Here is a 20,422-nt window from a genome sequence, read left to right on the forward strand (position 1 = left end):
CTTCCACACACCTCCAAGACTTCATGCCCCGCAGGACCTGACTCGCCCAAAACAGGCGAACCTGACCCCCGAGCGCGGAAGGCGAGGGAAGAAGGTTGGACGAAGATCAGGCTTCCCACAGGCCAGAACGGCACGAGGGGCGGGCTCTTTTTCGAACAGGTCGCGTATTGGTTGAGCCTCCAGCCTTAGGGCTGGGATTGGCCACGACGCGCCAAAGGATGCCTCTGCGCGGAGAAGGGGCGGCCCCGAAGGGCGTGGCCGGGGCTCGGTCCCGCCCCGGGCGTAGCGGGCTCGGGCGTGAGGGCCTCGGTCTCCACCTGGGACCCCCGCGTCGGGGCCGCAGCGTCGCGTTGCTGGCGCCGCAGGCCCAGTCAGGGAGTCCGAAGCGCTTGAGGCAAGGTAGGCAGCTTCCCGCACGGGGGTCGGGGTTCTGCAGCTCCCGCTCGCCCGGACCCTCTGCCCAGCGGTCGCTCCAGGTCTGCGAGGCCGGGCTGGGCGCGTCGCCGGGCCCCGAGTCCCCCGCCGGGAAGGGCACAAAGGCTCCCTGGTGGGGGGCAGGGGCGCCTCTTGCCTTCGCCTCCATTTTGCAGGCGGCCCGGCGGGTGCGGGGCGCGGCGGCCGGAGGCCCGGGTTGGAAAAGCCTGAGCTCGGTGAGGCCGAGCCGAGGGGGCGCGCGTGTCCACGTATCCTCCGGTCCGAGCAGCTGCGCGTCTGGTTGGCCCCGGGCGAATTCACTTTCCCTCGCGGCCTCTCCCGGGCGTGTGCTGTTTACCCTGTGCGCTCGCCGGGGGCCCAGGGAGTAAGGGGCTCGCGCTGCTCCCGGTCGGGGCTAACGCCGAGACCCTCTGTCACTAGCTCACGGCCCTTCCCACGAGAAAGATGGAGACGAATGATGCTTTCTTGGTGCCGTGAATGCAGCAGCCCCCGGCTGCCGAGGGGAAAGCGCAAAATGTCTTGCTTTTTTGCCTAGAAAGGCCACCCTTTTCGGCTGTCATCACTAGAAGTGTTCTCAGCAGCCTGGAGGCACATGCTCAGGCCCTTTGTAATTATTTGGTTGGGTTCGGTGTATTGTTTGTAATAAAAATGAGCGGAAACCTGCCAGTGCGGGAGCAGATTGGACCTCACTGGGAATTCCTCGGGGGGTGGGGAGTGGGGCCTGCACGATGATACGTTGTATTCATAAATACCCTAACAGCTCCCAGATCTAGGGTGGGAAGGATGTTGTTAAAATGCCAGGCAAAATGTACTAGATCAGTTTGCCGAGGGTTTGGTTAAAAGAAGTACAGGTCACCACTTCTCATCCTGTTGCCTCCATCACCTGGGTCAATTCTAGACCACTCAGTACTGAAAAGAGCAAAGAACTCCGTTTCACCTCTTCTGAAAAGCTTTTAAAGCTCTTCCCCACCCCACAGCTAATAATCTCTTGTTCCTTTAGGCTACCTTCTATTGCCTCTTTTTTTTACAAGCATCAAGTTGTGTGGTTTCCTCAGCTCCTAGCACAGTGCTTGGAACAGGGAAGGCACTCAGTGGATGAAGCCAAAAGAAAACAGAAAAACAGCAGTGTAGCCAAAAGTTGACAAAACAAAAATTTTCATTCCTTTAATTTGTTGGACCAGTTATTATTACTGGTTAGGGAAGCTGTTGACTTCTGGCTCTCTTAAGTCAAATCAGGCTTTATCTGCCAAGGTACTAACTCTGGATACATTATTTAACTTCTCTGTGCCTCAGCTTCCTTATCTGTAAGATAGGAGTTATAATAGCACCTACTCCATGGGTTCTGAGGATTAAATAAGATATTGACATAGGGGTGCCTGGGTGGCTCAGTCGGTTGAGCGTCCAACTCTTGGTTTCAGCCCAGGTCATGATCCCAGGGCCCTTGGTCGAGCTGTGCCTAGGGCTCCACAGTGAGTGTGGAGCCTGCTTAATATTCTCTCTTCCCCTCTGCCCCTCCCGGGGTTCCCATGCTCTCCCCTCTCTCTCAAAAAATAGTACAACAACAACAAAAAAAGATATTGATATAAAGTGCTTAGCATAGTTCATGGCTCAAAGAAAACGTTCAGGAGCAGTTAGCAGTTGTTAGGATAAAAATAAACAGATACTTCAATAGATTTACTAGTATTAAGTATCTATATAGTACTTCACCCTTCAGGGTCTCTCTGCCTTTTAGTCCTTATCTGTGGCTTGATTTTAAAAAGTCCTTAAGCCTTTCGTGATTTTCCCCCCATAGCAAAAGTATTCCACAGGAGACTATCTGTTATGCATTTAGAGCCTTACCACCCACTACAGATTGATGAAGTGCCAGATAATAACTTGGCCAAGTACTGCAGTAGTAGTTGATATACTCTTAACGTGGTCTGATACCCAGAATGGTCCTGTAAGAGCAGAGGAGTAAAACAGATGGGGCCTGTTGTGGCTAACAGGAAATCTTCAGGATGATTGGTTCAGCCAGAATGGCAGAGCTTGTGGAGATGGACTTGGGGTGGCTTCTTTTCTTAGAACTTTGTTCACATGAAGAAACTGTCTCCTGTCTTTGGAGTTGTTCACAAACACTGTGAAAAGTGGAAGAAGCCTTCTCATTGGCTTTAGACCTGTTTGCCAGACCTAGAGGTGGCAGATACAACCCCTAGGGGCTATTGCCTCACTTCCAGGTTTTCCTGTACCACTTTCTGGGGGCAGGAAGCAGGCCAAGTTGTACATTTCCTTTCAGCTGGAGGTCCCCTTGAACTGTGTTGATTTCTCTTAAATTGTTTGGAGTCATCGAGACAAATGCTGTCTCTTTTTCACTTGTAACTATCACAGGAGAATTCTGGTCTCTGATTCTGTTTTTAATGTAGGCATAATGAATCTTGAATCTTTTCTAGGGAATACGGTTCTTTCTGGATACGCCTTTCCAGCTGTAACATACTTATAATTAGCTATTATATTAAAAACCTGCCACAGATGTGAACTTTTTCTAGTGTCCTATTGCAAAGACTTTAAGGACATGGATCATAAATTTCCTTCCCAAGCGTACCTGGCATAAGATAGGCAATCACTGGGGCACCTCGTTGGCTCAGTCAGTAGAGCATGCAACTCTCGATCTTGGGGTTGTAAGTTCGAGCCCCACATTTGGTGTAGAGATTACTTAAAAATAAAGCCTTAAAAAAACAAAAAAAGAGAAGCACTCAGTGAATGGTTACAAAGCCACTGTAGTGGTTCCTTTCCAGCCTGCTGAAACAGGTTTACTGATTAACCTGGTGCTCCTGAAACATTACCAATCGCTGGAGATCTTGCTCAAATGCAAATTCTGATTCCAAGACTCTGGGGTGGAACTTTAACATCTACATTCCCAACAAGCTCTGAGGTGATGCACATACTGCTCGTCTGTAGACCACACTTTGTAGAAAGGTACTAACATAAGTACTTGCATTTGGTTTTTAGAAGTATTGCTAAAAACAGATTATGTTTCCTTATGGGTTTGGATTTATGATCTTTTTTTTCCTATTATGTTATTCTATTTTTAACAATTCTTTTTTAATTTTTAATTTAATTTTCTTTTTTTTCTTTTTTTCTTTTTTTTTTTTTTAATTCTTTTAAGGTTTCTTTATTTTTGAAAGAGAGACAGAGTGCGAGCGGGGGAGGGGCAGAGAGAGAGGGAGACACAGAATCTGAAACAGGCTCCAGGCTCTGAGCTGTCAGCACAGAGCCTGACCCGGGGCTCAAACTCAACGGACCGTGAGATCATGACCTGAGCCGAAGTCGGCCGCTCAACCGACTGAGCCACCCAGGCGCCCCTAATTTTATTTTTTTTAATTTTAGAGCATGCAAGTGGGGGAGGAGGCAGAGGGAGACAAAGAATCTCAAGCAAGCTCCACACTCGTTGTGGAGCCTGAGCTCTAACTCACAACTGTGAGATCATGACCTGAGCCAAAATCGAGAGTTGGAGGATGCCCAATCGATTGAGCCACCCAGGCACCCCTGTTTTTAACAGTTGTTATATTTTGTTCCAAAAAATGATTTGAGAAATCATTCCAAGGTACTTTCAGTAGAACAAGATTTTTCAATAAAAGTAACTGAGGCAGATAGGTTGAAAGAAAAGTAGGAGGAATTCAGGGGTGAGAATAGTATAAAAGGTGAGTGCCTTTCTGTCCTAAGCTTTTTGCTTGAGGAGGATTGCAGATTTGGCCCTGAGCTTCCTAGTAGTCAATGCAAAGAGGAAAATTTTATCAGTTTTGCCAATACCTATGAAGTGAAAACAAACTGGCTGTTCAGTGAAACGGTTGTTTTTGTTACTGAGACCAGAGAATTCTCCAGTGGTTTCTCCAAAAGAGGATCCTTTGGTACAGTGAGTGACATTGTTATCAGTCTTCGTACATGTGACCTGACTACCTCACAGAAAATGCCCAGGACAGTAAAAGCAGTGGCCTCTGGAGCGGCAGCCCTGTATGCCCGGGCCAGCTTCCTTAGACAGCAGGAGAGATTTTTGTTACAGGAAAGCCGGTTTTCTGCCTGCTCTATGGTGGGAATAGAGGATACGGTTGTTAACATGTTGAGTCCTCCACATCCTTGTAGTTTGAGTTTTGTTGGATGGGGACAGTTTGCGGAGGAGGCCCGAGAGCTTGCGTTCCAGTGGACGGGAGGCTGGGAGCTCAGCCAAGCTCCTTGTAGATGTGGTAGCTGCATCTCTTTTGAGGCCTTCTGAAGACCTGCTTGGTGAGTTAGAAGACTGGCCTTGCTGCACGGCTGTCTGGTGGTCCCAGTCAGCCTGTGAGTGAGCGAGTGAGAAAGTGAGGGGAGCAGCCTGGCCACAGCCCTCCCACCAAATTGATTTAGAGGGAGCCAGTGGCTCCTCCTCAGGCCCTGGAGGACTGTCTCTAACTCTAAGCAGAACAGAGGGAAGTCGCCCTAGGAGGAAAAAGAAAGGGGCTGCTGGTGCCCGAGCATCCTGAGGATGGCCTCAGCCCATTACCAAGCCACGGGAAACACGTTTACCCTCCATAGCTTTGAACCTCTTCTTCCTTTTCACTTGGCTTGAACCTTCAAAGGAGGTGGACGCGGTGCTCAGGGTGACCTGCCCCACAGGGAAAGACAGGGTCGGTGTGGAGGACTAAGGGACTTGGGGTCTTCAGCAGCCAGGGAAGGAGCAGGTAGAATGGCGGTTGCTCTTGGCTGTTGACCTCCCAGTCTCAAACCTGTGGCTCAAAGCCACAGCATTCCTGGCACCCACCCCGCTCTGAGGCAGGCCCTGGCCTCTTGTGACTGCCCCTTTTGTTGGCCTCCCCCACATATATATTTACCCCCAACATGGTGCTTCCCACGCCTGGATTGGCTTCTGCCTTTAAGCTTCTTTCTCCCATAAATTAGTTCCCCCAGAAGCTTTCCAACAACCTGAGGATGTTGGATCCTACCCCGCCCCCTCCCCTGTTCCTTGTGGGCAGTTTTATGTTTTTAGGGAAAGAGCAATAGTACTAAGAGCCTCTTTGTCTGGTTCTCTGGCCAGATTCTGCCGCAATGTGTGCATGGCATTTGCCACCTATACCTGTGGCCTCCTGTGAAAACACAAGGAGTTTGAAGCCTTTGGCCCCTAAACTGGTAGGGCTTGCTCTGTCAAGTAATACGTAGTCTGCATGGCTGGTACAGGTGGCTGGCTGTGTGCTTGGGTATAGAGATGGGCCTTGCCTGTACACAGCTTCCCTGGCAAAGTTGGTATAAATACAGATTATCTCAGAGGGAGGTTGTGATTTAATGAGTCCTGGAGATAGTCTTTTTTTTTTTTTTTGGCAGGTAGTCTTTTTTTGATCGGAGGAGGATTGATCCCCGGTTGACCATTCCTCTCTCAGAATGGTTTAGTTAAGAGAGGGGCATCATCCCTCCCCCCTAATTCCCAGCCCTCCTTTGTCCATCCTGGATGGGAGTGAGTGGGAGGAAGGCCTGGCAGCTGTGACAGGGCTGCATGAGAAGGGTCAGATGTCCAGGCTTACAGAGTTAGCGTTGCCACATATGTGACGTATGAGCGTATTTTTACTGTAGGGCAAGCGGATGCCAAGCCTACATCACTCCTAATTATATATATCTGGTAGGTCATATGGCCTCTGCCGGAGACTAATGAAGTATTTTAATAGAGTCCAGGTGGTTGCTACAATATCCTGAAGCTTATGTGGTTTGTCTCTTGGTTTGGCCAAGGACAGGGCAGTTCTGGGATGTACAGATTTTTCAGATGGAGGGTTGAATTCATTGTTCGTTGTCTATGCTCCGAGGGCTCCAGGCACTCATTCCGACCTTGTGGTTCTTCCCTGGTAGGGAGGAGGCCGGCTAGCTCGCAGGAACTCTGTAAGAGAAGTTATCTCTGAGCAAGGAGGCCCCCCACAGAGTAAGGAGTAGGTTTTGTAAAGCTGTTGACCTGGGAGACAGTGTTGGTTCAACACCACAAGTCATATTCATGGTCCAGAGCAGACCATTTCGAAATGGTCTTTGAAATGGGTGCTTTGAAAAGGAGTTAAGCTGCTTCTCATTGGAAGTGTCTAAGTGGAACCCCTACCTCCGTCCTCACCCCAGAAAGTTAGAAGAAATGATGTGCAACGAAGCTATAGAAATGAGGGCTGGACCTTCATGCAGTATTACAGCTGCCCACCTGGCAAGCGTGGATGGAGTTGAGGCTCAGAAATCTAAAACTTGTGCATTTTCTAGGCCACTTCATCATGTTTGATGTTTTAAAAATGGCTTTGCTTCCAACAGTCATCACTTTCAGTTTTCCCTGATTATTTCTATCCCGGTTGACTCTTACAGACTTTGAAATCTTTTCTTTCACATGTATCTGTCTCCTCATAACTTGTGGAGCCAAGGGGAGAGCATGATTTGGTAGGCAGATTAATAAGTAAGATTAGGAAAAGACTGTTTATCCAGACTGAGGAAATAAACCTGCCTTTTATGAAGTACTGTTTCCATGAAAATCATTCAATCTCAGACCATCTTACCTGGTTGCTCAAGGGCCTCTGGCGACAGTGTTAACCTAGTTCAGGTTTGTCTGTACACTTGAAAGTTACCTAGGGTGTCTTATAAGTAGCTTATAATTCTAGCTCACCACTCCCAACCCCCCAGAATAAATGGATAGCTTCTTTTTGAATAATGAGGTCCAGACAGGACAAATTAAAACTACATCATCAAAACAAAGACCGATCATTTGCACCCTTTTTTTGCCCCAGCATCATCTTATTTCAGCCCTGGTTGCAAGACCACACCCTTTTAGTGGAGGGAGAATTAGCCACCCATCAGGCCTGACTCTAGCCATTGAGAGAGTTTCTAGGAATGGAGCAACAGTAGAAGTTGAGAGCTACAGGTTAGATTTTCCCAGTTCATGGTCTCCACGTATTTCTCTAGTTGCGAAAACAGAATTTGCCTGTCAACAGCTTCATGTGTAGTTTTTTAACTAGCCACAAGGTGAGGATGTGGCTCCATGAACATGTTGCAGCAGGACTTGGTCACTCATCTCTTTGTCCTGTCATTCTCTTCCCTCCTTCATGTACTTCTCTGCTTTGTAACTTGTTGCCTTTGATGGTTCAGAAAGAGCTTGGGTTCTGGAGTCACACGGTCCTGCATTTAAATCTCTCTGAGCCTTGGTCTGTCTCCCCCTCTGTGAGGGAAGATAAGAGGACCTGCCTCCCGTGGGAAACTCACTCTGGCATGCTGCTGGTTGGGGTATAAATTGATGCCACGCCTTAGAGGGCCACTTGGTAACGTATGCCGAGGTATGTGCAGGTACCCTTCGCCTCAGCAGCTTTTCTTCTGGATGTTTCTGCTGTGCACATGCTAGCATGCATGCAAGAGATGTGTGCCCTTGATGGTCTGTTTGGTCAGTTGTTTGTTGAAGCATGGGTTGTAATAAGGAAAGATTGGAAATAATCCCAGTATTCACAGATAAAGGGACAGTGACACCTTTAACATGAAATATGGTACTGGGCAGTGGTGTAAAAGAAAGAGAAGCTCTCTGGGTATTGTTGAGAACAGATGTCCAAGATACTCTGTGTGTGTGTGTGTGTGTGTGTGTGTTTTAGAGGAAAAAAAAAAAAAGGAAAGAAAGCGTTCTGAACAGGGTGTCCTGTACAGTGCTACTTTTATGCAAAGAGGGAGAAGGATGAAATAGATTGTTGTGTTTGCTTGTACATCAAGAGCTCAGTGAGAGACCTATGTACAGAATTAATGAGACTGTTTACCTGTTTTTATGGGAGTATCTAGTAGTAAATATTTTGCTTGAGTTATATGAGACATTGGCTGCTTTTTCTCTCTCTGTTGGACTCCTTTGTTGCCTGTAAGGTGACTTGTTACACTGATTCTGTGCCCTACACTCCCGCCATGACACTGTTGGCACCAGCTGACCCACAGCACACTCCGTGTGCCAGGCACTGTCTTAATGCCCTGCATCATGCAGGAGCTTGTTACAGTGAGGAATGGGGACAAGGACAGAAGGAGACTTATATCTGCAGTGCATTTTATATTTCATCCACAGATTACCTGTCAAAAAAATTGTTCTGTCCCTTGCAGCGGTTGTGAGAAGAGAGTCAATGTGAATTGTGTGCTCTGCTTTAGAGTCACCTCCGAATGGGTCTGGAACCTCGTGTGCCCAGGCCAGCAGAGTAGGACCCTTTTCCAGTACCGGGCGGGGTGTTCTGAAGACATAACTGTGCCCCGCGCGGTTTCCCTGGTGTGCAAGCTGAGCAGGATGAGCCCCAGTCTTCAGCCTCCGCCTTCCCCGCTCCTCCTGGCACCTCCTCTTGCTCTCACTGCTTCTCCTGGTCTCTGAGGAAACAAGGCTATTTTTGTCCAGGTTCTAGCTTTGAGGTTCGCCCAGTGCATTCCAGGTGACCGCCAAAATCCTGGGCACTTTTGCTTCCCTTGTTCCCCTTCCAAATCTTCTGGGAGTCGTTCCCTCCTTCCAGCTTTTTGGCCTGGCCCCGTCCACCGGTGCCCCCAGGGGCAGTTGTTGGGTATACTGTTAGGCTGAGGGGAGCTAGTCTCTGTCTGTAATCCCTGAAGCTCTTACTGGAACAGGCCTATTTCACATTCAGCTCCCAGATGGTTCCGTCTTCCCCCCGTGAGTGCTCGCCCCGGTTGTCCCTCACCTGCCTGCCCGCCAGCCGGCCCAGGGCTCTCACTGTCATATGCATGCATGCTTGGTGGCCATTACCGCTGTCACCCACCTGGATTTCCCTCAGTGCGAGTTAATCATAACCCGAGCTAGTGGGAGAAGAGCTGCTGCTTGCTCTCTCTCTGGCAGGAATAAATCGCTACCTGCTCCACCGCCTGGGATGTGGTTTCTGTGCTTCGAGAGAGGGTCCTGCCTCCTCTGCCAGGCAAAAGCAGGCACTGTATGAAGACCCTGGGCTCAGCCAAGGCCCGAGCCTGCCCTGACTTGCTGTTCCCTACGGCAGAGCAGTCAGAGGCCAGAGCTGCCTGCTGATGGGAGTACTGCAGCAAAAGAACTGTCGTGGGGCTGGCCCAGGGAGGGCCCAGGCCGGGCCCCTTACCCCAGTGGCACTAGGCCAAAGGGACAGGGACGAAAATGTGGATTTAAGCCTGGTCTCTGATTTGGACCTGTATCGACCCTCCTGGGCACCTGGTGCTGGGGCTGTTACAGGCCATATAAAAGCAGAGGACAAAATGGTTTGCTCCTGCATCCCCTTTGGAAGGTTCTGGGGCCAAGGAAAAGCCAGACCTGTGTTCTCTTCTGAGGAAATAGACACCATTTGTTCTTTGTTTTCTTTGGCCAAAAAAGGGAGAGAGGGAGGGAGGAAAGAGGTTGTCCTTAATTTTTTTTTTGATGAAATATAGTTGACATATTAGTTTTAGGTGTACAACATAGTGATTCAGCAATTGTATACTTAACAAAATGCTTACCACGATAAGTGGATAAGTATGGTCACCATACAACATTATTTCAGTATATAGATTATATTACAATATTATAGACTATATTCCCTATGCTGTGCTTTTCATCCCTGTGACTTACTTTATAACTGGAAGTTTGTACTTCTTAATCCCCTTTATCTATTTCACCCATCTCCCCCACCTGCCGCCTCTCTGGCAGCCACTAGTTCTCTGTATTTATGAGTCTGTTTCTTTTTGTTATTGTTTTGTTTTTTAGACTCCACATATAAATGAAAACATACGGTATTTGTCTTTCTCTGAGTTATTTCACTTAGCATAATACCCTCTAGGTCCATCCATGTTGTCATAAATGGCACAGTCTCATTCTTTGTTTATGGCTGAATATTCTTGGTAATATTCCATTGTATGCACCATATCTTCTCTGTCCATTCACTGTGGATGGACACTTAAGTTGTTTCCGTGTAATGCTGCAATAAACATGGGGGTGCATGCATCTTTTCAAATTAATGTTTTCAGTTTTCCTCAGTAAATATCCAGAAGTGGAATAACTGGGTCATATAGTACTTCTATTTTTAGTTTTTTGAGGAGCCTCCATACTATTTTCCCCAGTGGCTGCCCCAGTTTCAATGATTTACATACACTGCACAAGGGTTCCCTTTCCTTCACCTTGTTGCCAACACTCGTTATTTCTTGTCCTTTTTGTTCTAGCTGTTCTGACTGGTGTGCGGTGATGTGTCATGGTTGTTTTGTTTGTTTTAATGTTTTGCTTATTTATTTTGAGAGAGAGAGAGAGGATCCCTAGCAGGCTCCTTGGTGTCAGTGCAGAGCCCAACAGGGGGCTCCATCTCAGGAATCATGAGATCATGACCTGAGCCGAAATCAAGTCAGATGCTTAACTGACTGAGCCGCCCAGGCGGCCCTGTCATGGTGGTTTTGCTGTGCATTTCTCTGATTAGTGACGTTGAGCATCTTTTCATGAGTCCATTGACCATCTGTGTCTTTTTTGGAAAAATGTCTAGTCAGGTCGTCTACCCATTTTTTAAATCACATTATTTGGTTTTTTGGTATTGAGCTGTACGAGTTCTTTATATATTTGGATATTAAACCCTTATAGGATACACGATTTGCAAATATCTTCTCCCATTCAGTAGGTTACCTTTTCTTTTTATTGGTGGTTTCCTTCACTGTGCAAATGTCTGTCTTAATCATTAAAAAGCAAGGTTTCCTGGACACAGATGCAGAAAATACATCTTTTTTTTTTCCTTTCCCATTTTGTAGAGAGCTGAAGGCCTCAGGGGAACACTGACCTAGTGACATCTCAATGGCTTTGGGAGAAGAAAAGGCGGAGGTGGAGGCCCCCGCAGACACCAAGGCCCTGTCCTATGGACAGTGGAGCTGCAGGGAGCGGGAAGTGGACACCCCAGGGCTCACAAGTGGGGAGCAGGAGCAGCCACCACACCTGGAAGCTGAGGGCGGGCTTGCATCCCCAGTGTGGGGAACAGAGGGGCTACCTGCCCCTGCCTGCTGTGACAGGGCTGGCCCCAGCCCCTCTGGAGCCTACCAGCCACAGGCCAACAACACCAGAAGGGAGCCAGTAGCTGGTAGATCTAAGCCTGCTCTTGGTTGCCTGCTTCCTTCTGCTGGCCCGGGGACTGGAGACCTTTTGCACTCTGTGGAAAGCCAGGTAGGTAATAAGGCAAATGGGACTTTAGATTTAACTAATGTGGTCATTTGGCAGTATGTTCTAGCATTCTTCTCACCCTCTTACCTGCTTTCCCAGCTTCTGTACAAGGTGGGGACTTAAGGGAGTCTGGGTGTGATGATTTCTGATTTACAGGCTCACCTGGAGAGTTGGGCCCTGGGGACTCTGTCCACAGTGTCTCCTGTTCCTCAAAAGTGTGACTGGTGACCTTGTGAAGACTGGGGATGCTATGGCCAAGATCTATTGCCCAGAGGGCTAGACCATGGGGCCGTGTCTTGTTTCTGACTTGGTGATCTGAAGTCTTCAGGGGGAGCCCTGAGGAGACTTGGGTCCAGGGCTGTGGGCTCCGAGACTGGATCCCCTGGGACCGAAGGAACCTGGCAGAGGCTTGGAGCCCCCGTAGTAGGCGGCACCGTCCTTAGGGAAGAATTTCTTGCGCCTCCCTGACTGCAGGGAAGCCTTGCCTAGTACGAGTCCCATGGATCAAGGAGTTCTCCTCGACTCTGTGACCTCAGACGTATCACCAAGTCTTTCAGGCCCTCAGAAAGGTGAGGGCCTTGGGAAGGTGACCTGAATGATCTGTCCCTTCCGGCTCTGGCATCCTGTTATGTTCTGCTTGCCAAGGCCTTCCATGGGATGGCTTTGATCTCTTTAGTATCACTCTGGCCTCGGCTGCTGAATACTGCCCCATGCAGTTCTGTCCTGTGAGATGCTCTGAGTATGCCTGTCTGGGAGAAAACAGAAACTGGACCCATCTGCCTGGGAACCAGGGGTGGTGGGAAGTTCAGGGCACCCATGAGAGATTCAGTGAGGCAGGAAGCACATAAGCAAACATAGAAATGGGCCATTTTGTGAGCTTACTAAAAATGGGCTGCTTGTTGTAGTACCTGTTGTTTGTTGAGCTCTTACCCTGTGCTTTTCACATGTGAGCCCCTTTAATCCTCATGTCCTGAGGAAGTGGTACCGTTACTATCCCCGTTTTACAGATGAGGGAAGTGAGGCCCAAAGTCATACATCTGGAAGGTGGCAGTTAGGGGTTGGCATCGAGTCTGTCTGGTTCCAAAGCCCACGCCTTTAACGGGTGTGCTATCCCGCCTCCCCCGGGGGCAGGTTCTTCGCTGAGCAGATTAAAAACTCAGAGGGAAGAGGCTGAAACGCGTGACTCGCTTTGCCAGCGTTCAGTTCCCGCAGGTGTGAGCGGAGCAGGGTGTGGCCTGGTGGATCACCTGCCCGTTGGTTTGGATGTTTCCTTCACACAGTCAGAGGTTTCTTCTGCCCGGGATGCGCTTCTCAGAAGTTAGGTGGCGGGCTCCGTAGCACGACAGAGCTGTCGTAGTTGCACCTGCTCTCTGCTTGCATGGAGGCCAGAGGGCGAGATCAGTTTGGGGAGGGCAGTCTGCCTCCCGGAGCACGCGGAGTTTCCGTGCCGGACACTAGCCGCACGCTGTCCGGTTCTTGCATCGGATAGCGGGCTCTAATTTCAAGACCTTTCCTGAATATCGTCTAGGCCCCCAAGGAACATTCCAAAGTTGTCCTTTAAGAACGAAATTTGGTTTGCTTGCTTTTACTTGACTGCTTTTTCTTCCCTCTGTCGTTACAGATGGAGGAGACCAGGCTTTCTGCCTCAGAGGAGCTACCTCAGACTCTTACTGTTCCCAGAGCCACAGGTCTCTGCTCAGGACATGATGCTGATACCGAAGATGACCCGTCCCCAGTTGAGTCGCCACGGGCGCTGGACCTCAGCCAGCAGCCTCACAGCTCAGGTTTCCCTTTCCCGACAAGATGGAGGTCTGTGGTGAGCCAAGGGACTGCTGTTCCTCAGTTCTCCAGCCGCAGCGTCTCTGCCTCCTCCCCGGGCAGCAGTCTCCAGGGTCACCAGGAGAAGGCGGAACCTCAGAGTTGCTCCATTGCCAAGGTCTCATCCTCCCTGGAGCTGGCCACGCCCCACTCAGCCCCCTCTGTGGGGTCAGGGCCACGGCTCCAGTGGTCACCACAGCCTGCGTCCTCTGGGGTTGATGCTCCTGGGCTGGGCAGGAGGCGCCTCTCCTTCCAGGCCGAGTACTGGGCCTGTGTGCTTCCAGACTCCTTACCTCCTTCCCCCGACCGCCACTCCCCACTCTGGAACCCGAATAAAGAGTACGAAGACCTGCTGGACTATACTTACCCACTCAGGCCCAAGCCTCACCTCCCAAAGCACCTTGACAGCCACGTGCTGGCTGACCCTGTGCTGCAGGACTCAGGTGTAGACCTGGATAGCTTTTCTGTTTCCCCCGCGAGCACCCTGAAGTCACCCACTGATGGCTCCCAGAATTGCCCATCAGCAGAGGCCTCTGCCCTGCCATTCTCTAGGCCCGGAGATCCAGGCCTTAGGCGGTGGTCCTCTGGCATACCCCAGAAGCAGGGCAGTGTGGGGTTGGCGTCTTGTAACCAGCTCACATCTACCCCCAGAGCCCCGGGCGGTAGGGATGCTCCTTGGGAGAGCAGAGAGCCAGCCCCGAGGGGTGTGAAGGACTGGCTTGGGTACATGGGCAAGCACCCTGAGGCGGGCTCTCCCCAGCGGAGGACATGGGAGAGAGGGTGGCCCTTGCCCCGGACAGAGAGAGAGAAGGGAGCCAGCCAGGGTGTCTGGCACCCTGCCTGCACAGAATCTGGATGGAAACCAGAAGAGGAGGTGGAAAGTGATGACGAGTATCTCGCCCTGCCCGCTCGGCTGACGCAGGTTTCTAGTTTGGTTTCACATCTAGGTTCCATCCCCACCTTGGTGACCCTGCCCACGGGGGCTGCCGAAGGGCAGACCTCCCTCGACGTGTCAGACAGCGATGGGCCAGCTTCCCTCCCGTCGGACTCTAGCCAAAGCCAGCTTCCTTCTGAGGCTGCCCTCAGAGGGTCCAGGGGCCCTGAGGGCCAGAACCACCGTTTGCTCTGCTCCTTCATCCATGCAAGGGGCTCTGCAGGGGAAGGCGGTCTGGGGAACAGCCAGGCCCTGGGAGTCTCCTCTGGACCCCTGAGAGCACACTCTTCTTTGCCAGCTGTGTGGGATCGGCATGCGTTCTTAGACCTAGATGCTGCAGGGCAGCCTCCTGGGAAAGGAGAGCCCGGAAAAGAATCACTCGTGCAGTGTGTGAAGGTAAACTCCACGTTCAAGAGGCTTTGCCTAGAGGGAGCTCTTCTGCCAGTGCACGGGGAATCAAATTTAGTGACCTTGAGCACTTACATGTGCCGGGCACTGTGCTGTGCCTCAGTTTACTTGATTCTCACCCCTCTGCCCGATAAGGACTATTGTTGTCGTTTCACAGTTGGGAGAAAGGCCTTGAAGGGGTAGGTAACTTGCCCCCCCAAGGGCTGGAGCCTAAGCTTAACCGTTACTTCTGGCTGTTTCCTAGAGCTCTTGACCTTGAGGATTAAGAGGTATTCTGCACGAAAAAGGTCTGGGCTCGATTGTCTGAACTAAACAATGGTAAATGGCTTTCTTGACTGCAGGACTTCTCAGAGCTTCAGTTTGATAAAGTGGTGGCACTTCGGAGTTAGAGTCACTTCATGTACTGTTTCCTAAGACATTTTGATCACCAAACCTCTTGTGGACTCATGACTCTCTGGCGATAGAATTAATACCCTGTGGAATGGGGTCGTCAGCATCAGACAGATCTGAATTTCAATCATAACACTGCCATATTTGGAATTTCAGCTTAGTCTTTTGAGTTTGCTCATTTGTAAAATGTGAAGCCTTGCCTCTCAGGGATGTTGTATGGATTACAATGAAACCTTTTTTTTTTTTTTTTTTTTTTTTTTAATGTTTATTTTAGAGACACAGAGTGCGAGTGGGGGAGGGGCAGAGAGAGAGGGAGACAGAATCCCAAGCAGGCTCCAGGCTCTGAGCTGTCAGCACAGAGCCCCATGCAGGGCTCGAACTCACGAACTGCAAGATCATGACCTGAGCTGAAGTCGGATGCTTAACCGACTGAGCCATCCAGGTGCCCCTACGTGAAATAATTCTTGTTGAGGGCTTTGTATCGTCCCTGACACTAGGACGTTCAGGTATGTGGCTCTCTGCACATGGAGAGTCCCACATACGGCCTTGTGTCCTGGGTGAGTGCATGGACACTGCACACACACAGCAGCACAGGTGGCTGGAAAACCTTGAACCCATGAGCCAGTGCAGTAGATGTTTCCATTTGTCCCGTGAAGCAGGTAGGACAGATGTTAGCATGTGCCTCTTTTGTGATAAAAGACTGAAATACTGCGAGGCAAAGTGCTTGGCTCATAGCCTCCCTAGGGTGAGTGGCCAGCAGGAGTCTAGGAGCCAAGTGCCCTGGGCATTGTGGGAACAGAACAGGGACGAGCAGTTGTAATTCACTTGGTTTCCTGCCATAGGTTCAAGTTAGTCGCGATTATAGTCATTATCTTCTGTTTTCCTCAGGGACAGTTAACAAAGTTAGCACTGGTGCTCACTCGAGAATTGGTTTCCATGGTTGGCATGCTTTGGGGCCATTCCCTGTCCACGGCCCCTCCCCTTAGCTGCTCTCTTCTCACGTGCAGAGCAGGCTTTTCTCAGCCTGTCATTTTTGCCGTCACGAAGGCTGAGGGGAGACAGCCAAGGTGGGGCTCTTCATATTGTGCTGGCGGAGGTCTGGAGTCAGGGTGGGAACAGGTTGGGGGGAGGGAGGGGAGTGACCCCTCAAGTGAGGGAACGCTCCAGCAAAGTGCAGTCTTTCTCCCAGCATCCCCTGGATTGAAAATGTAAACAGCAGCTTGGTCAGTAACACCATGTGTTCTTTTATTTGCCTACAGACATTCTGCTGTCAGCTGGAAGAGCTGATCCGCTGGCTGTATAACATAGCAGATGTCACCGACCACCTGATTCCATCCAAGTCCAATCTTACAGGTCTCAAGTCTTCTCTGCAGCTTTACCGGGTAATATGTGGTCCTGGCTTCTTAGCCACCAGAGTGGTGGCTAAGTACTTGATTACAAAGTAAAAGCTCAAATAACTGATACTCGGTATGTTATGGCGCAATTGACTGTTCTACCTAAAATCTAATCAGAGGTCCTTTCCAAATTCTTTTTGTTGAAAAACTGCAAAATGTAGGAGTTCTCTCCCAGGCCAAGAAGAGTTTGGAGAAAACCTATTCATCCTCTAATATCCTTAGGGATGATTTGTAATGTAATTTTCCAAATGTCTCAGGGATTAAGTATAGATCTGCACTAGTCACGGAGTCACCAGTCACATGTGGCTCTTCAGATGAAGTAGAATTAAAGATTCCTATTTCTGTTACACTAGATACAATCACAAGTGTCTGGGCATCACATTTGTCTAGTGACTACCATATTGAGCAATGCAGAAAGAACATTTCCATCATCACAGAAAGTTCTTTTGGAAAGCACTGACTGGAATTTGCTTCTGTGTGTTTTGTTTTGGGGTTTTTTGGTTTTGGGGTTTTTTTTTGCCTCTTTTTCATTAAGGTTCCGTTATTTTTAACGTCTCTGTATGTTCTGGTTCATTTGACTTTAGATCAGGTGTATCTGGAATGATAGTTTGTGCCTGTTCTAGAATAATTATCAACAGGTCCCCCTTCATTCTCAGAAGTGTTCTGAATTGGAGGATAAATTATACGGTTATGCAAAGTATAACATTAACCTTGACTGAACTACCCAGAGGCCCATAGCACTGTCTGGTTGGCCAAGCATTTTTAACCTCTTCTGAAGGAGCAGAGGTAGTTAGGAATTGTGGTCTGAGCCTGATGCTAGTCTAGAAAGGGTTTTCTGAGACAGTTTTTTGAATTTCTGTAACCTAATCAAGTGCCTTCAGAGGAAGATGTTATTGACCCTTGCCTCAGCCAGAGTAGCACCAACCCAGCCCCCCGGCACATCCTGGCGGGAGGGAGGATAGGCCTTTGGTGTTCCGGCTTGGAGCCTCGACTGGGTGGCCAGCTGTCCTGCCTTAGTGGGAGTGCTACTTCCTGCTGTGTGGAGAGAGGTGGCCCTGAGTTCCTTGCCCAGAGTGTGCCAGAGGGAGGAGGAGAAGGCTGAGTGTGACAGCGCCCTCTGCGCGCAGCTCCTGAGTGTGCTTGTGTAGCTGAGCAGGGCTCACCCCTTGGGGGTCCAGGGGCAGTACCGCTGTGGGGAGAGGAAACTGCCTGGAAGTTGCCCTCAGAATTATCTGGGTGGTCTCTCCAGAGTGCCTCGGCCCCATCCCCGTCAGAGCAAGTGCCAAGTAGAACAAGTCCATTCCCTCCATTGTATCCCTCACTGTCCTTCTCTGCCTCACCTTCCAGGCTGGCCAGAACAGCTGTCTTGTTTTGTGGATAGAACTGAGATTTGAGCTGGGAATTAACCCTCACAAGTCAGTGAAGACTGTCCCTCTTGTGTCACCACACAGCTGTGTCATAAAGCACGACAGCTCTGTCAGCCCCTTCCCCACACAGAATGGTGCATGACTTATGAATATGTATGAGCTGCCTTGACCCCCGCCCCCCCCCCCCCCCGCTTAGATAGCTCATACAAGCAAGTGTGTGTGTGTCCACATGTTGTTACTGTGACTCTGTCTCACTCTCTGTCTTAACACAGTAGGTTTATGGCAGCATATAAACTAGAGAATACTAAAGAATAAAATAATCAGCATAGGTATTAGGGCAAAAGAAAACTAAAGAATATGGTTAAATCCAAGAGTAAAATGATAACTTGAGAATGTGAACCACCAAGTTCTGTACCCTGTACTAAAGGTTGTCATGGATTTGACTTTACACGTCTTAGCGTTAAAGGAACATCAAGACAGTCGGCTATAATAAGGCTTGGTACCCACGAGGAGAAAAAAAGTCAGCTACTTGGGAGACTCACAGCTTCCCTGATGCCTTCCCCAAGGCCCAAGGTCTGCACAGAGTAGGACGTTCCGGGAAGAAGTGGGTCGAGGCACCTCTTAACGTGGCTCTCATTTCCCAGGTCCGTTACAATAGAAGACATTGTGTTTTGAGAATCCCATAGCGAGTTGTGAGTTTAAAGAAAACCCAGTGAGGTATAACAAAAAGAACCCCTGCCCCCCAATCTGTTCATGAACCAGGCTCTGCCAGGGAAAAGAAAACTCTTTTGTCAGACTGTAAACAAAAGATTGACTCTGTATTTATTTTGGGTTCAAAGAATCAAAGAAGGGAGAGTTAAACTAATGTACTGTTTACTTGGGGAATTCTGAAGATCGAGTGGGTTTGTCTTCCAGGTTAGAGGGGAATAGAACTACCTTTGCAGAGGATCATTTTGAGTAAGTTTTATAGAACAATAGTAACGAAGCTTTTTTTCTTTATTTTCTCATATGCTTTAAGCAATTTAAGAAAGATATAGATGAACACCAGTCCCTGACTGAGAGTGTCTTACAGAAAGGGGAGATTCTTCTTCAGTGCCTGTTGGATAACACCCCAGGTGAGATGCTTGAAGATTTGAATTGAGCCCGCGCTCCATCCCTCGGCAGCAGGTCCGGGGAGCCACACTGTCACTGGTAAAGACCCCCGTCCCCCCAACTGCCATAGATTCCTGTGGCTGCAGCCCTCCCACTGTCGTTGCCCCACGGCCACAGGGGGAACCAGTCACGGTCAGAAAGGTAAGTTGAGTAGAAGGCCTGGAGCCTGCAAGAGTGACACACTTTTACCTTTTCCTGGTAGTGACCTGCGCAGGAGTGCTGGTTTTAACCCAGCGGTCTTTGGTTCTCTGGTAGGATATACACAGTAGGGAGCCCTCAGGGGTTCCGCTCCTATCCCAGCACAGGCTGGACCCCTCTCTGGTTATCTGCTTTGTGTTCTGCCTTGAAGGAGACTTGTTTCAGCATCTGAGAGCAGTCAGTCTGTTCTAAGGGAGCAGACTAAGGGAAGAAGTGAATTGATGAGAGAGAGGGACAGGTGGATAGTGGTATACCAAGTAAGCTCAAGTTCATTCTGTAGGATGGACTCCCCACTTAGGAAAATGTGAGGTCACAGACATTAAGAGTATGCCTAAGCCTGCAGGGTGCAAGGATTTACAGTCGGCCTTGCTCTTGCTGAGGGCAGATGGGATAGGGAAGGATGAGGTGGGGGAATGCTAGCTTTAAAGAGAACTGATGGATCGCCAAAGCAGCCCCTCATTTCCTAGAAGACTAAACAACCAAGAGCTAAAAGAGCCCATGTAGATTATGCCTCAGTTTTGGAGTGAGGTGTGGTTTATCCCGGGAACAGACCACATTGTCAAAGCTGGGCGGGGCCCTCGGGCTCGAGAGGGAGTGAGGTGGCACTGTCCTGACCAGCAGCGGTGGGTTCGTGTTAGGCAGGTGGTATAGGGTGGTTTCTCGACCTGGGCATTATCAACATCTTGGGCCACATGATACTTTCTTTGTGAGGAGGGTTGTCCTGTGTGTTGCGGGATGTTTGGCAACATCCCCGGCCTTCGGCCATTATAGAAGAGTAGCACCTCCTCTCCAGTTGGGACAACCCAGAATATCTCCAGACATTTCTTCCCCTGGGGAGAAAAATGACCAGGGTTGAAAGCTGTGAACAGGCAGAAGGGTTTCAATGGGACAGGGAACTACTGAAGGATTTCTAGCGGGGATTATCCGGTGTGAATTATGTGAGCCCTTGGCAATCCCCTGCCCTCAGGAGGCCTTTGTTTTGGCTCTTGCACTAGGGTTTTTTGGGTTTTACTGGGGCAGAATTCAGTACGCCAGCCTCCTCTGCTGCGTGTAGTTACATCAGCATCGTGCTGAACACTGTGTGCCAGACACTGTGAAGTAGTTAATGTACCAATTTTTTTTTCCCATTTAATCCCAGCCTCGTGAGATAGGTACTCTTCTTACTCTCACCTCGGAGTTGTGAATTTGCCTGAGACCACACAAGGAGTGGCAGCCTGGC

At 49.6% G+C, this 20,422-nt stretch overlaps 1 protein-coding gene across 6 annotated transcripts in view; it reads left to right on the forward strand.

Annotated features, from left to right (window-relative positions):
- Positions 1 to 261: 261 nt before the first annotated feature.
- CEP68 (centrosomal protein 68) overlaps positions 262 to 20,422 on the forward strand; it is a 30,044-nt gene continuing 9,883 nt past the window's right edge. For 4 of the 6 annotated variants that reach the window (XM_019827291.3, XM_045054283.1, XM_006930142.5 and 1 more), the window contains exons 1-5: positions 262 to 399; positions 11,140 to 11,545; positions 13,164 to 14,690; positions 16,352 to 16,474; positions 18,872 to 18,968. In XM_019827291.3, the coding sequence (XP_019682850.3) occupies positions 11,183 to 11,545; positions 13,164 to 14,690; positions 16,352 to 16,474; positions 18,872 to 18,968 (2,110 nt within the window). In that variant the 5' untranslated portion in view covers positions 262 to 399; positions 11,140 to 11,182. The remainder of the gene's footprint in view (positions 400 to 11,139; positions 11,546 to 13,163; positions 14,691 to 16,351; positions 16,475 to 18,871; positions 18,969 to 20,422) is intronic. The other 2 variants (XM_045054284.1, XM_045054285.1) reach the window with 2 other exon arrangements.

The sequence above is a fragment of the Felis catus genome, chromosome A3 (assembly GCF_018350175.1).
Source record: "Felis catus isolate Fca126 chromosome A3, F.catus_Fca126_mat1.0, whole genome shotgun sequence".
Lineage (NCBI taxonomy): Eukaryota > Metazoa > Chordata > Mammalia > Carnivora > Felidae > Felis > Felis catus.